This window comes from Notolepis coatsorum (genome assembly GCF_963971535.1).
Source record: "Notolepis coatsorum genome assembly, chromosome: 2".
In the NCBI taxonomy this organism is placed as follows: domain Eukaryota; kingdom Metazoa; phylum Chordata; class Actinopteri; order Aulopiformes; family Paralepididae; genus Notolepis; species Notolepis coatsorum.
This window is the reverse complement of record NC_140166.1, coordinates 181,677,196-181,694,330: the sequence shown is the minus strand read 5'-3', so window position 1 is coordinate 181,694,330 and position 17,135 is coordinate 181,677,196. Positions and strand designations below refer to the sequence as shown.

Sequence of the window (17,135 nt, the reverse complement as noted above, 5' to 3'; positions counted from 1 at the left end):
GTGTGTGAGAGAGAGAGAGAGAGAGAGAGAGAGAGAGAGAGAGAGAGAGAGAGAGAGAGAGAGAGAGAGAGAGAGAGAGAGAGAGAGAGAGAATATAATACTAAAAGAGGGGACCACCATGTACTCTCCCCATGTCTGTCTGTGTGTTGGAGAGAGACAGAGAACTGACGGTGGGTGAGACTAAAAGACTTGTCCTCCTTACCCAATGGCGATCTTCCGAACACTCTGCAGACCAAGGCCCTCCACGCGAATCACCACTCCTTTCAGCACACGGGGCAGCGGATTAGTGAAGGAGATCTCCGCTGCCATTTTCTTCCCGACGACAGCCTCCCCGATTGGCTACGCGGGAGAGAGATACGTGTTAAGTGAAATAAAGAAAAGATCACCTCGGAAAGAAATAACAACGTTTTCATTTTCTATGATAATATTTCTCATTCCGATTGGTTCGACTCACCTTTATGACGAGGTCAGGGGTCCTGAGTCGGAAACTGAACTGAGTGGCCAGAACCTGCTGTGTTTCACTGACCCGACCCGACAGGGTCAACATTAGAGCAGCTTGGTCCACAAGTTTGTCCTGGTAGTCTTTGTATTCCATAGTCCACTCCATAAACTTCTCTGTAGAAAGACAGTGATAGGAATGATAAATGGTAATGAAGCCCCTTGGCAAAGCCTTGACAACAGGCCTAAAACTTCATCAATATAGCTCAGACACGCCCGCCCCACCCGGGTCTGGTAGCAATATTGTGGCCAATGAGGATTGGCCACAATAATTCTACTGTGCAACATCGAAACACACTAAGTTGCAGAAGCAGTAGCATGGATTAGCAAAAAATATTTTTGGTTCAAACTAACACCCTTGGCTAAACCAAACCCTGGGTACCCACCGTCATTGGGCAGTAGTTTCACATCTAAACCAAACCCTGGGTACCCACCCTCATTGGGCAGTAGTTTCACACCTAAACCAAACCCTGGGTACTTACCCTCATTGGGCAGTAATGTCACATCTGTCTCATCCTTCTTAACAGTGGCTTTGTGGACGCCTGTGTAGTACATGACTGCCACCTGGCTGTGGAGGACAAGAGTGCGTGGCTCAGAGCTGCTGTTTCGCAGCACGATGTTCAGCTCTGCATCGCCTCCCATGCAGGGCCCTTCTTTATCCATGGTCACCTCTATAGAGACATCCTCCGACGTGGGAGTGGAATAGGCCTCTGGCTTGGAGCCATAGCTAGCGGCTGTTTCCACAGCAATGCGTTCCTCCACTGTGCCTGAAGAGAAAGATACATATTAATATCCTCCTCTATGCTCCTGTGATATCTGCAGGAATATGGTATATAATTGTACATGTAATTATGTATTATAATTATGATATAGTTATGTTATATATTAGAATTAGAATATATGTAGTTTTCTAAGCAACATCACACGCGAGGGAGTGCTGTTATACTGAATATCAGCACGGCTGTGATTCAGTCATAGGTACAAGGACGAAGATAATCTGATATTCAGTATAACAGCACAACCTAAAGTGTGATATTGCTTCTACAATCACCCATTAGTTAACAGTAATAAGGAACAACAGATTACGATTTGTTTTTTTATTTAATTTAAATAATTTATTTAGCTCCGCCAACAAATAGTTCCACAACTACGCTCTTGAACTCAGACCGTTGCCTAATTAATGGTTATTAATAGAACACCTGAGTGATACATACAGTTAGCAATCCTGGAATGCCTCTTGTCCAATCAAATGACTTGGTTGGAACTAACTGTTAAATATGATCAATATACCTTCAGGATATTTGTAAAGGTGTGTGATGTCATTGCGCTCGTCGGAGCCCACAGCTTTGGTGCTGATGGAGTGGCCCACAATCTTCTTCTCACTGTAAATCTGCTTGAAGGTGCCGTCTGCATTCCTCTGCCAGTAGATCTTATCACTGTTCACCTACAGCAGGTCCACAAAGTGTGTGTGTGTGTGTGTGTGTGTGTGTGTGTGTGTGTGTGTGTGTGTGTGTGTGTGTGTGTGTGTGTGTGTGTGTGTGTGTGTGTGTGTGTGTGTGTGTGTGTGTGTGTGTGTGAGACAGAGAGAGATAGAGAGAGAGGGAGATAGAGAGAGATGGTGAACACCTGTGTACCTGTCTTTGGAGATGAGCTAACTGTCTTGACAAAAATCATCAGCCATCAGAGTAACATAAACAAAACTGTGGAGGAAGAGTAACAACTAGACTCAGGATGAAAGGTAAGTCAGGCCCTGTCCACACGAGCGCTGGATTTAATGTGACCGAAGTTTGAAAAAAATAAACCTCTGTCCACACAGGTGAACAACCGCATATAATTGCGTACCCACGGCGGCTGGAAAAACCAGCAACCGATACATGTAGTACAATGCCAAAACAGTAGGCAGCGATGTTGTTCAGACATGAAGGCCATTTCAACCAATCAGAAAAGGTTGAACGCTCACTAAACTTCCTGTTTAGAAACACCATAGCCGCCATCATTTTGCCAACGGAACATATATTTTCAGCAAAGAAAGAAACTGCAATAAAAGTGCAATAAACAAACGGATACATTCACTGTGTGTTCTGCCTCTCATTTGTTGATGAAACAAAACCAACAGCAACACAATTGACCACCAAGAGCGGATAGTTTAGTCTTACAAAAGACTGCCGGTGTTGTTAGCTACATGCTAATGTGAATGGCTATATCTATGTATAGTATATAGCTTAAATGCTAACGTAATGTGGTAACGTTACCGCTATGAATGGATGCAAACGTTATTTAACACATTGCAGAATGGGTACAATACAATACGGCTCAATACAAACAATTGTTAAGGGGGTGCAGTCTGGACTGGGTTCCTTATAACAATAACTTGACAACACATGAGTTTAGTTTAGCCGCAGCTACATGTTTACTCTGAGCATCAGGTCAGGAATGCGACAACAGACATCAGTCAATCACAACACTCTTCAACACAGACGATACGTTTCGAACAAAAGTTTGTTACAATCATTTTCATATAACGCTACTTGGGACAGCTCTGCTGTAAACACTGGTGTAGCTGGCTCTGCTCTAATCTCTCTACCCCGCGCTCGGTTGCTAACTTGCTATTGTTGTTTGACAGTCTGCCGTGAACATGGGAAATAATTGCGACAGCTCTGCTGTAAACACTGGGAATAACCTCGGTTGCTATGCCCACACGCAACCGCAAAACCGCAAAACTTCACCCTGGACCCCGGTTTTCAAAGACCGGGGTTGCAGTGTAGCAAATCCCCGGTTGTGTGTGGCCGAACAGTGCAACTGCGCACATACGATCATGGTTATATTAAATCCAGCGCTCGTGTGGACTGGGCCTAAGTAAGTAAGTAAGTAAGTAAGTAAGTAAGTAAGTAAGTAAGTAAGTAAGTAAGTAAGTAAGTAAGTAAGTAAGTAAGTAAGTAAGTAAGTAAGTAAGTAAGTAAGTAAGTAAGTAAGTAAGTAAGTAAGTAAGTAAGTAAGTAAGTAAGTAAGTAAGTAAGTAAGTAAGTAAGTAAGTAAGTAAGTAAGTAAGTAAGTAAGTAAGTAAGTAAGTAAGTAAGTAAGTAAGTAAGTAAGTAAGTAAGTAAGTAAGTAAGTAAGTAAGTAAGTAAGTAAGTAAGTAAGTAAGTAAGTAAGTAAGTAAGTAAGTAAGTAAGTTAAGTAAGTAAGTAAGTAAGTAAGTAAGTAAGTAAGTAAGTAAGTAAGTAAGTAAGTAAGTAAGTAAGTATTTATTTATAAAGCACCTTTCATACATGTCATGCAGCTCAAAGTGCTGTACACAAACATACGCATATGTAAAGCATTACATTAATAAGACAACAGTAATAAAAGTATGGCAAAGCACAGTAAAATAGCATTTCAGTAAAAGATCAATACATAAAATTAAAAACACATAATAATAAAAACATTTCAATAAGATACTCGCTTTCCCTAAGGCATGGTACACTATTTGTAAGCTAGACTGTATAGGTACGTTTAAAATTTTCCTTTAAAAATGTGTATGGAGCTGGCGTTCCTGATGTGTGTTGGTAGTGTGTTCCATAGTTTTGGGGCATAGTTGGCAAATGCCATACTTCCGATCCTCTTTTGGTTTCTGGGTGTGTCTAATAAACCTGTAGTGGATGACCGTAGCGTTCTTGAGGGCAGATAACTAACTAGGGAATTTGCTATGTATTTTGGGCCTTGCTCATTAAGAGCTTTATATGTCAGGAAAAGGACCTTAAAATCAATTCTATGAGTTATTGGCAGCCAGTGCAGAGTGGCTAGGACTGGAGTGATATGTTCTCTTCTCTTTGTACGAGTTAGTAATCGAGCTGCAGAGTTTTGGATAAGCTGAAGCTTTCCTGGATAAGCTGAAGCTTTCCAATGGTTGCTTTGGGAAGACGAGTGAACAGTGCATTACAATAGTCAAGCCGGCTTGAGATAAAAGCATGAATCAGTGTCTCTGCATCCTTTTTATTTACGAATGGTCTTACTTTCGCTATGTTTCTTAGGTGAAAGAATGACGTTTTCATGGCCTTATTAATATGGGACTTAAAGGTCAGGGCCCTCATGCATCAACGTGTTCTACGCACAGATCTGTGCGTAACCCGTGCGTACGATCATTTCTAAGCAAAGAGTGGGATTCATCAATTTGAACTTGAACTTGACTTCGTGCGTACATCTACGCACAGGTCAGACCTGGCGTACCTAGCTCCCAGTGGTAGAATATATTATTACAACAAGGAAATGAGCTTCTGTGCATAATAACACTGGATGTTCTGTATGAACCGTAGTTCATTATAGTTCATTGTAAGATAGCAACAGTAGTGTAATTATGGTCAAAACCCTATAAATAGCATTTGGAATAATAGATCTTTCTCTCAGAATGAATGCAGCATGGTTTATATAGCGTTATCGGAATATACGGGGTGTAGGCTACTGACTGACTGCGCTCCGCGTAGCTTGATTGATTGATTGATTGAAAAGTTTATTAACAGATTGCAGAATGGGTACAGTACAGTACAGCTCAGTACATAAAATTGTTAATTGGGGATGCAGACCAACTTTCGTCCTGTTTACATCAGGGTCCCCCATTTTCAATTCATCATAAATCATAAAGCTCAACTCGTTATTATTTTGCGCACAGACCGCCGAAACACGGGAACGTTTTGATTATATTTAAAAGGCTTTACGTTAAACGAAACAAGTGGAATTTCGAAGCTGTAAGCAGAATAAGTCATATGAATATAGTGTTCTTCCCCCTTTTTACTGTACAAGAAAGAATAGAAAACGCATTGCAATGACACCATGCAGATATAGTGGACAGACTATATGATGGGATTCAAGTTCGCGTTTTTGTTGCTCATAGGCATGCTGTCAGAGTATGATATCTTAATCAAACATTCTAGAACATTTGTCGTCACAGATCATGTCCTAATGGAACATAGGCTATGGCATGGATCGTGATATTGTGTGGACTGTTATTATTACTGTACGGCGGTACCACCCATTGTGACAGCAGCCTTGAGTCCCGCACACAAACATGATGGAATTCAAGTTCATGTATTGAAAGGCAGGATACATCATACATGCAGTGAGATTCATTGTTCTTGTATATGCTCTCGTATTATATTGTTTATATAGGCTACCCAATACTGACATCAAAATAGATTGTAGTATGCCTCTAGAAATCATATGCAGCAGGTAGAAAATTGACGGGAGATCCATCGCGATTTGGAATAGAATTGAGGAGAACTTTAATCCGTGGGTATTAATCAAACAACACGGGAAAAGGCAGTCATATTCCAGCGCGGTCTTTATTAGCCGACAACAAAATAGATGCCTCTAAAAATCATATAGCCAATCGAACACAACTAATAAAGGCATTCATATTACAGCACGGTTATAATGACACACAACCAACGCCAAACAGTGGTCAACGAACGGTCTTTATTAGTATTTTGAGCTGTCCAGGCAGAATTGCAGCAATGGTCTTAGGGAGCCGTTGATATCTGACATCACCGTTTACAAGTCCGCCTTTTATTTATCCCATAAATCATAATACGCGATAGTGTCTTCTTGGTTCGACAGCAGTGAATTCTCCGTGGAGTTTCTCGGAGTCCCGCTCGGGTCGGTCCATTATTTCACATCCCATGGGGGGTGTTTCCTCATTTTCATGACCATATATGGATAATCATGCACGAGCATTGACGGTAGAACAAAGTGGTATTCATCAACACGGCAGGGCATAGAGCCTGCGTACGCACGTGTGATGAATGCCGACTTCCCTGTGCGTACGCTAGTTCTACATTCCGTGCTTACGTGTGGAAGTAGGTCAAGTTCTACGTCCACGTTGATGCATGAGGGCCCAGGTCTGAGTCCAAAATGACACCTAGACTTGTTACCTCAGTCTTTACATAGGATGACAGACTCCCCAGGTTTCCACACAGCACTTCCCTTTTCGCTTTTGGGCCTATCAATAGGATTTCGGTCTTGCTTTCGTTTAATTTTAGGAAGTTATTGTTCATCCACTTATTTATTGCTAAAAGACAGTTTGTAATGGACTGTATGGCTGTAGTGTTATTTGGTTCTGCTGAGATATATAGTTGTGTATCATCAGCATAACTATGGAAGCATACATTGTGGTCTCTAATGATGTCCCAGAGGGGCAGCATATATAGCGAGAATAGTAATGGACCAAGGCAGCTTCCTTGTGCAACTCCAAAGTTGCTGTCATGTTTCTCGGATACATTGTCTCCAAGCTTAACATAGAACCTTCTCCCCTTAATGTATGTTCTGAGCCAATTTAGTACATGACCGGAAAGACCAACCAGTCTTTCAAGACGACTGATCAGGATATTATGGTCAATCGTATCGAACGCTGCACTAAGGTCCAATAGGACAAGAATTGAGACTTTGCCAGCATCGGAGTTTAGCCTGAGGTCGCTAACTATTTTAGTAAGTGTCATAATCACGGCGAGAGCCTTCCTCACCCCTCCTCCTTCCACACCATCACGGCGGAAGCCTTCCTCACCCCTCATCCTTCCACACCCTTATATGGGCGGCATCCGACCCCAGGATTCCCACGCTGCCAGAGGGACATCAATTAACGCGGCTGTGAGGGATTCCCTCATCAACAAACTCCTACTTCAGCCCACGGATCCTGCTCTACCCTCGTCGCAGTGTTATCGTGTTGGTATGATGTCGCACCCTAGCCTTGGTACTCTGTCCTTGTTACATGTGTAGCAGTCTGGAAAATATGGTATATTATTCAGAACTGCTGACTGTGTTTTATATCCCTTTTGTACACAAAGACATTCTAACTAGTGTCATTGATATTCACACGAGCAATGACACAAGCGCCCCTTCCGAAGAGCATTGGAATACGGATTATAAATGACAGTACTGATTCATATTCTACAATGAGTCTCCCCTTGTGACTGGCAGGCGGGACCAGCAGGGGGCGGTAGCAGGCAGAGAGTGGCGGAGAGAGTTGGGAAGTGATATATGGAGGAGACCAGCGGAAGTCATCCTCTTCGGCAGTGAACTTGACAACGAGTAGTCGCAGCTAACGGGGCTCTGGATAGCCCTGTTGCTGACGTTATGCCAGAGGGCCCCGTGAGAGGACAACGGGTGATAGCGAGTACTGGCTAGTGGACACGATATCCTAGCAGTACCAGCGGTATTATATGAACAATAAGTGCAGAGCCAGGCACTAGCAATCGAGTTATAGTAGTTACAGTGTGCGGTATAGGTAACGTGCGGTTAAACAATTATCCAAGTCTTTAACTACCGAGTTATAGTAGTTACAGTGTGCGGTATAGAGTGCGCGCACCAGGACGAACGTGGGCCAACAACCATTCTGCTCCGGCTGACTTCGACCAGACCTGCAACCGGCTGCCTGCATTCAGCCTGCTCCGGAGGACTTCACTCAGACCTGCACCAGGCTGCCTGCGGCCGACGGGAGTTCCGCCCATCCAGCAGGGGTCGTCATCACTCAGTACATGCTCTCAGCCGGCGCTGCCTCTCTGCCTAGCTCCGCCTGCTGACATCCTCGCGAGAGCGTTCGACGCCATCTTGCCTCCCGGACAACAGTGGAGTGGCGAGGCGGCCATTTCGTACAAATGAGCATTGATGCTCCCGATTCCTTATACAATACACAGTGTGGTGCAGCCCGCGGGCGAAAGTAACGTTGCTACTACCAGTTCATAGGGGTACCCCGAACAATATATGCCGGCATTAAGATAGGACTTTACCGGTATTTTGTGGGCTCACTCTTTTATTTCATTCCTTTTCTTTGAGCGTGATAAGGCGTGTATTTCATAATATTTCCCGTTCAGTGAATCCCTTTTATTCTCCTTCCCTATGCTCCCCCTTCCTTCCCCATATTATCAACCGGGAACAGTATGAGTGTAATTCCTTAGAGAAGGTAAATACTGTGTTCCGCCCAGACGTGGGCAGCACTTAGTCTGGGTACCTTGAGAGCACTTGGTGCCTGGGTGTAATACGATAATTGATTTATGCCAGTGTAATCATTGTGTGGATACCCATGGTGCAGTAATCACCAGACGTAGCATTGTTGTAACTAGGCTGAGTTACAATACATCCATCCAGAACGGGAGCACTGTGTGCGTGTCTTTTATTAATCCTAATCCTAACCCTTTGATGCGGGTAATATATTTATCATTAACCCCTTCCTATTCTACCTTCCATTTCCACTGTAAGGTTTCTGGTGTTACTAAGGGAGGGTACTGCTTGCGGGGGGAACCAAGTTATTTCTTTACCATCCAGTCATTAGGTGTGGGAGGGCTAAAGAGACAATCGTGGAGCGTGAGGGTGTGTTGGGGAGTACTGCTGACTGCTCCAGAGAGAGGGAGGAAGACCAGAGTACCGGACCAGGTTTGTAAACCCTGGGCCTCATACATCCCCACTGCCAGTCTCCAGTTGACGCTCCGGACCCCAAAGACGGAAGTGCAGCTGGCCAGAGTGCTACTGTGTCTCGCTACCTAGTGACTGCGCACCACAGTTCCCACGAAGCAGGGATAATCCACCCTGCTACACATGCCTTGTCCTAATCTTTGCTCTCCCTGTGCCCAGGACTACCGCTCCCGAGACACCACCCACCTGGACGCTCCTGCACAGCACGAGGAGTGCACCTGCTCGTGTCTACTCGCACATTCCTGTACCATTCCTGTACCTGTATACCTGTCTGCTTGGGGGTGAACATTAAAACCAACCTAAAACGCTCCATTCACCAAACGTTTTTTTTTTATTTTTTTTATGCCCCTCGTCACTAGAGGCCCCAAATTTTTTTTTTAACTTAAATTCTTTTTTTTGAAGGCCCCTCGTCATTAGAGGCCTTTTGGAGGCCCCTCGTCACAAGAGGCCCCAAATTAGTATTATTATTATTTTTTTTTTTTTACTTTTATTTAAAAAAAATTTGGAGGCCCCTCATCACTCGAGGCCTTTTGGAGGCCCCTCGTCACTAGAGGCCCCAAATATTTGTTTATTTTTTTTAAACTTTTATTTAAATTTTTTTTGGAGGCCCCACATTTTATTTTTATTTTTTTTCTTATTTTGGAGATCGATGTCATACTGTGACACTGAAATGAAAACATATTTCATCAACTAAAATATTTTGTCAACAAAAATATTTCATCAACTAAAATATACAGTACGTCACACCCTGCCGTCTGCAAGTGGCTAATCTTGAGTATTTTTTCTCCTCTTCATAAGAGTTTGAGGTTTTCCGTTTGAGGTAAAAACAGCAATAAAAAGTCAAAACTTGCATCTCCACATCCCAGCCCCGACGCCTGAATACTTTTACCAACGGATTTCCAGTTCCGCGTTCGCGTTCTGCGCTCTGATTGGCCACTGACGTTTCTGGTAGCGTCAATCGTGTGACGCCTCTTTCTTTCACCGGTTAAGCTTATAGGCACTCTTTCGAAGTTGGTTAAGGTTAGAGTTTGTCTTAGAGTCACCAGCCCTGATTCCATACTCTAACCTTAACCAACTTCGAAAGAAAAGTCAGTCAATATTTCTATTGTATTTTTTTTCTTTTATACATACATACATACATACATACATACATACATACATACATACATACATACATACATACATACATACATACATACATACATACATACATACAGCCCCACCTAATAGACAGTCCCCTCCCCACCGTATGTAATGTATATATTCTCTCCCCACCGTATGTATATTTCTCTCCCACCCACCCACCCCCTCCTAATGTACAGTCCCCTCCCCATCATATGTATATACTCTCTGTCAGGATCTATGGGTAACAGTACTGTATATTTGCATATCATATATGTCACAAATGTAACAGTACTATATAACTGTATGTCATGTATGTCCCTATGCCATAAATGTCATGATGTCATATATGTTGTGCATGTCACTATGAATTGAAAATGGGGGACCCTGATGTAAACAAGACAAACGTCTTTCTCTGGTCTGCATCCCCTTAACAATTGTGTGTATTGAGCCGTACTGTATTATTTGTACCCATTCTGCAATCTGTTAAATACAATTTTCATTAATTCATTAATTCACAGACAGTAACACAGGACAAAAACACATGTCAACCCCCTCCCTTCCCTAATTATAATTTAAATTGACATTCACGTAAAAGTAAGCTTACTATTCTAATATTATATTCTTGTCTCCAAAGTGTGTGCATGTTTTTTTTATTCCTGAGGATGGCGCCATCCCCCCATCTAAACATGATGTGTTTCTTTTCTCTTCTTGATTGATTGATTGAAAACTTTATTAACAGATTGTAGAATGGGTACAGTACAGTACAGTACAGCTCAATAATTGTTAAGGGGATGCAGACCAGAGAAAGACTTTCGTCTTGTTTACATCAGGGTCCCCCATTTTCAATTCATCATAACATATATGACATACATGACATACAGATAGACAGTACTGCTACATCTATACATTTATGCCATACCAGATTTGCAAATACAGTACTGTTTGTGATACGAAAAGAGTCCAGAAAAGAGAGTATATACATTTGACATAGAAACTGTACATTGGAGGAGGTTGGGTAGGTGGGGTGGGGTTGGGGGGGTGGGGGGGGACTGTACATTGGAGGTGGTTCGGTGGGTGTGAGGGGTGGGTGGGTGGGGGACACTGTACAACTATACAAGCAAAACTGTACATTGGAATATTGACAAAACCATACTTGGTCATTTACTGTACATTGGAGGGGGTTGTGTTAGGACATTTACAGGGGCCAGTTTCGAATTGCAGTCTCCCGTAGGTGTTCTTTGAGAGTGTTTTTGAAAGTGGGTAGTGATTCACATTCCTTTACAGCTTTGGGTAGGGCGTTCCACATTGATGTGGCATAATTGCGAAACGTGTTTAATCCCTTGTTTGAGCCGAATCTGGGTTTAACATGATTTGTGGAGCTCCCTCTGGTGTTGTGATCGTGGTATTCACTGACCTTTGGGAAGTATTTTGACATGTACATGGGTACCTTGGTCGTGTAGTGTATCTTGTAGACCAGGCCCATTGCAAGTTGCTGTACTCTGTCGTCTACTCTAAGCCATCCTAGGTTGTCAAAGTGGGCAGGGGTGATCAAAGTCCTTTTAGCTTGGCCCTCAGAGCCCACCACTTCTAAATATTCTATATATTTTTTTAAGTGACATAAAAACGCCACTGTGCGTGCGTGCACGTGTATGTGTGTGTGGGGGGGCCCCCACAAGAATCTGGCCCAGGGGCCTCTGAAGTCTTAATCTGGCCTTGCCCCTGCCCTAACAGTAAGGGCAGTTTCAGTGCTGTGATTTGTTCTGAAGCCTGATTGTAATTCCTCCATGATGTTATTATCTTTGAGAAAGGAGTTCATTTGTACTGAGACTATCTTTTCTAATATCTTGCTGATAAATGGAAGGTTCAATATTGGCCTATAGCTTTTTAGTTCGTTTATATCTAAGTTTGTTTTCTTTAGTAGTGGTTTTACTACAGCCGTTTTGAATGCATCTGGAAAAGTGCCTGTTTGAAGCTACATATTCATGATTTTGAGGACATGATTTGAGACACTATCGAACACCCGCTTGAGAAATGCTGTTGGTATAGGATCAAGGCAGGAGGTGGCGGAATTACACTCAGAGACAATCTTACAGAGGTCAAGTAATGTAATACATGTGAATTCCCCTATAGTTATCTCAGGTGGGTTGCCACTCTCGGCCAGATCTATATCAGAGACAATGCTTGCTCTAATCAAAGATATCTTGTCATTAAAGAAAACGGCGAACTCTTCACACTTTGTGGCTGACTGCTGCGGTATATGGGGGGGTTAATCAGCCGGTCGATGGTGGAAAAAAGTACCCTGGAGTTACTCAAAGGTGACCCAAGCTTTGGAAAAACCTGCCCAAAGTGCTTTCGCTAGTTAAATAGGTACGATCTTTTAATGGTCAATAGTCTGTTCTCGATTTGAATGTAAATGAGAGCTATTCTATTGCACTACTTTTATTCTGCCTAGTTGTATGCCCTTCCTGACAATTTTATGATGCACTTTACCAATGTGTCAGTTCAATGTCTATTTTATGGATTTTCGAATTGTATGTCTTTTACCCTTTTCTTATCAACCGTATTGTGTAAACATCTTAAATACTGTGTTGATATGTCTATTTCATGTGTATCTGCCAATTTAATGATGTGTATTGGTGAAAATCAAACCATAAACAAAGAGGCATACTCTTAGGTTAATGTGTTTGTCAGTGTTTCATTCATTCAACAGCAGTGCCCCACTACTGGAAAACTCACCCACTGTTAGAATGTAAAAACAACTTCATTATCCTCACTTATTGTTTAGCCAAAAAGTAAACATGGGATAATAATAATGATGAAATTGTTCTATATCATGATGATAAGTAACTGAATAAGAGCTCATTGTGTGTTCATACCACAAGAGGTACTGAAAGGTTACTGGGTACCAGTACCAAGACAGACCCAGGGTCCCAGAACCCAAAGTACCCTTATACCCTATTGCTACAAAGCATTCAAAGGAAAATAACTGTATGTAGTAAACAAACCTCAGCGAAGACGAAGGCCGCGTCGTGTTTGAGGAACACCTGACCGTTGCGGACGGCAGCAAGAGAGGCGGGGCCACATTGGAAGGTTCCCTGGCTCGTCTCTTGAGGAGTGGCGTCGACAGCCTGCCAGCCTCCGGTGCCCGGTGGCAAGTCTGGACGAGCCATCCAACCGTCGTTCCACACATGGAAGTTCCTAGTGAGACAGAGAGAGAGAGAGAGAGAGAGAGAGAGAGAGAGAGAGAGAGAGAGAGAGAGAGAGAGAGAGAGAGAGAGAGAGAGAGAGAGAGAGAGAGAGAGAGAGAGAAGGGTTGACAGTCATTACAGATAATAAGTATACAGATAATAAGTCATTATTATTAGTGGAGTGATGAAGTGAACGTAATTACAACACACCAGATAGAGTCAGCATTGAGGAATTCCAACGGATCCAGGTTCTCATCAAAGTACACGTCTGTTGTCAAGGAGACGTCCGTGTCATGGGCGGAACTGAAGTTGGTCACGGTACGAGAGGGAATGCCTAAACAACGTAAAACTGAAAAGCAAGAATGGTGAGAGATTAGGGAGTTTAATGTGGTGGCTTTGGCATTCTTTTGTCACATATACAAATTCATGTTACACACACCCACACACACCATATGCTTTTATCCAGAACACCGTACAGTGCCATGACTGCATTCTTCTTTTTATAATTTTTTTTAAACAATATTTTTATTGGATTTTATTTTACTATTCACAAGTCAAATAAACATTTTTTCCCCCATTTCATTCCCCATTCCTGTCCCCTAACCCCACCCCATCCCACCCAAGGAGAGCGACCACAAACATACATATAATACACATAAATAAATAAAAATTATAATTAAACATAAATACAGATGTGACAGAAAAAACTACGCAAAAAGAAATTAAGTAAAATTAAAAGAAATAATAAGAAAGATGCAAAGCACCACTATGACTAACTGACTATGACTATGTCACTAACTCATTCACTCGCTCATCAGTCAGTCACTCACACTTAGCCACTCTGCCCCTAGTGGTGGCTCACGGGCATGTACCATTACACCCTGTTGTGCAAAACACACTGTGTACCAGTTAAATCTATACCAGAATCTATGACGCTGTGTGTCATTGTTTTTTCAATAAACCTGTTAGCATGGGTGATGGGTAATGCTCTACCCATTGAGCCATGCAGAACCAACACGCATCAAGTTACATAGAAATGGCGGTCAGGTGGCGTAGCGGAGATTGTGCTTGTCACCAATGCAAGAGGCTGCGGTCTCGACTCCCGGAGAGTCAGCATTGCCTTGGCTTGGGCTGATCGCTATACTAACTCGTTTGGCTGAGTTAGGGGGAGGGAAGCCGTGGGTGGGTCCTGGGCGTTGTGGACAGCGACCCCTACAGTTCGGTCGGGGCGCCTGCACAGCGAGGGTAGGATCTGGAGAAAGGTAGTGTGACCTTCCACACGTTACACTCTCCCAGTGAGAGTCTGCGCTGCCAGGCTGGCTGCCGGCTGGCTGCACATGTGTCGGAGGAAAGCATGTGACAGTCTCCGGCCTCCCGGACCAACAGTAGGGGGGGGTGCGCAACAACCAGGAAGGGGGTTGGGAATTGGCATAACGACTAACAGTGGGATGGGAGAAAAATCGAAAAAAAGGATGGGGAAAAAGATAATAAAAAAAATAGAAATAAAAATAAAAAGTTACATAGAAATAATGAACCTGTATTGGTAACGCCAGCGAAGACCCAGCACTGGCCGTATTTGACTGGGCTGCCTCCACCCTCATGGTAGCTCTTCAACATGTCCACACTGCCACTCCAGGCTGTGGGGGACGTCCCATTGGAGTAGTCCCCTGACCAGTTCCCCTCTATGACCCCACGGTCATCAGGGGAATTAATCTGCAGGAAATTGACATTTTCATTTAAAGAGTTAGAAATATGATCAATATTTTCCACATCACATGAATAGAAATAGGAAAGATAGGTAGATGTTTCAGTTTGTAAACACCTACAGTCCTACAATAAGTATGCTTTGTGCACGGTAGGCCTCTAGGCGAATTCTTACCATGGCTGAGATGATTCGCACCACATTAACAGGGTCTCCCCAGCCGGATGCCGGCGTTTGACTCTTTTCCAGGACATACAGGCAAGCGGCGAGTACCCCCTCATCAAACTGATCCCAGAACAGAAAGAAGAGACAGGAGTTGAGATGAGAGTCAGCCGATTCATAAGCCGAAGCCCTCAGATGAGGAGCCATTGATTGATTGAGTTTATTTGAGAAATCAGAAATACACAAAAGGCATGCAAGCAGTTATTACATCTATTAAAAGTCATCAACCTCTACTGAATGTACAAAACGCTGGACCCTCCCATCTTTAGATGAGATTTGGACAGATCAGGCATGTGAAAAGTTTAAAACAGACTTGCCTGTCCGTAGTTCCATGTCCTTTCTCCAATTTGGTTCTTTGTGCCATAGTAGATCCTGCCGACATCATTCAGAACGTACTCCTCCCTCTCCTCCTCATCATCCATGAACACATTGTCATCTGAAGGACAGGGAGGGAGGGAGGATGATAACTATGTTTTATTTGTATGAAGTTTGGGATGGCCAGTAGGTGTTGTAGTGTAGTGTATTGTTATGTATCATCAGCATTGTCAATACCAGGAGCTCACATTAAAGAGGCCTAGGTCTGTTGAAGTGATTGTTGTAAGTACTGTTCGATTTAGTTTGTAGTTCCATAGTATAACTAAAGGTATTTTTGACTCCTTTGGCAATGGTCTCGGGTTTCTTCATTGAGCACTTATCCTTATCATTATGGTATTTTGTATTTTATTATTGACTAGTGCAGTGCCCGTTCGGAGCGCCAATTGCTTGGCCCCCAAGTGCTGCTTGAAGCGTTCTAGAGAACCGTTCATCTGATCAACTTCACACTCAACGTTGTACGCCCTTGGGCCCTCAGCAGTATACGTGCCAAGTGTAAAGTCATATGAGCGGTTCTCGAGATATACGGACAGACACACACACACACACACACACACACACACACACACACACACACACACACACTGGATTATCTGTCTTTATGTAATCTTTAAAAAATTATATCAACCCCATATGTGACTGACCTCATAATCAGGTTAAGTTTCACGGAACCACCCAAAGGATAAGCAATGATTAGCAGAAAACAGTTACAGATGTACCTCATGGATGAGATTATGTTTTAAGAAAGTGTGTGTGTGTGTGTGTGTGTGTGTGTGTGTGTGTGTGTGTGTGTGTGTGTGTGTGTGTGTGTGTGTGTGTGTGTGTGTGTGTGTGTGTGTGTGTGTGTGTGTGTGTGTGTGTGTCTGTGTGTGTGTGTGTTCACGTGCTGCGTACTGTGTGTGAGAGGGAGAGGGAGAGAGAAACAGGGACGAGCTCACTTAGTAACATGTAAATATTTTTTTTGCCTTTTAGCCCCATAATCACCTTCACACCAGGGGTTGAACAGCATGTAGATGGCATTGTCTGCGTCATGTGCAGAAGTAGCGTCGTCCTTCAGACCACGCGTCACCACGGTGAGCTGGTATCGGCCAGTCACAGCGGTAGGCAGGGAGTTCACAGACAGCTTGACCCTGCTGCCCTCCCGCTCCACAATTTTAGCCTCCCAGCGATCGTCTTCCAGTTCATCCACCAATGGAATGATGACATGGGTGTGCTTTGACACCATTGGCAGGGATCCTGTAGACACACACACACACACGCAAATACACACACACACACACACACACGCACACACACACAAACACATACACACACACACACACGCACACGCACACACACACAAACACACACACACACGCACGCACGCACACACGCAAATACACACACACACACACACGCACACACGCACACACACACACACACACACACACACACACACACATTTCATTGAATCCGCTGATCAAATAACATGTACATAGTATTCAAATAGCACAGAGGTTCGACATGGTCTCAGGAGGACACACAAAAAGCATATTCTCCGCTGCACCACACTGTTGGGCTACCTGTTATATCAGAGGTAGAACAGAATCCGC

At 43.4% G+C, this 17,135-nt stretch overlaps 1 protein-coding gene across 1 annotated transcript in view; it reads right to left on the bottom strand.

Annotated features, from left to right (window-relative positions):
• LOC311224056 (protein-glutamine gamma-glutamyltransferase K-like) overlaps nt 1–17,135 on the bottom strand; it is a 32,863-nt gene that overhangs the window by 3,027 nt on the left and 12,701 nt on the right. The window contains exons 4-13 of the mRNA XM_084308866.1: nt 16,528–16,779; nt 15,489–15,607; nt 15,127–15,234; nt 14,783–14,960; nt 13,458–13,596; nt 13,065–13,257; nt 1,789–1,942; nt 981–1,265; nt 455–615; nt 203–339 (exon numbers count right to left, since the gene is read on the bottom strand). Of these exons, the coding sequence (XP_084164992.1) occupies nt 203–339; nt 455–615; nt 981–1,265; nt 1,789–1,942; nt 13,065–13,257; nt 13,458–13,596; nt 14,783–14,960; nt 15,127–15,234; nt 15,489–15,607; nt 16,528–16,779 (1,726 nt within the window). The remainder of the gene's footprint in view (nt 1–202; nt 340–454; nt 616–980; nt 1,266–1,788; nt 1,943–13,064; nt 13,258–13,457; nt 13,597–14,782; nt 14,961–15,126; nt 15,235–15,488; nt 15,608–16,527; nt 16,780–17,135) is intronic.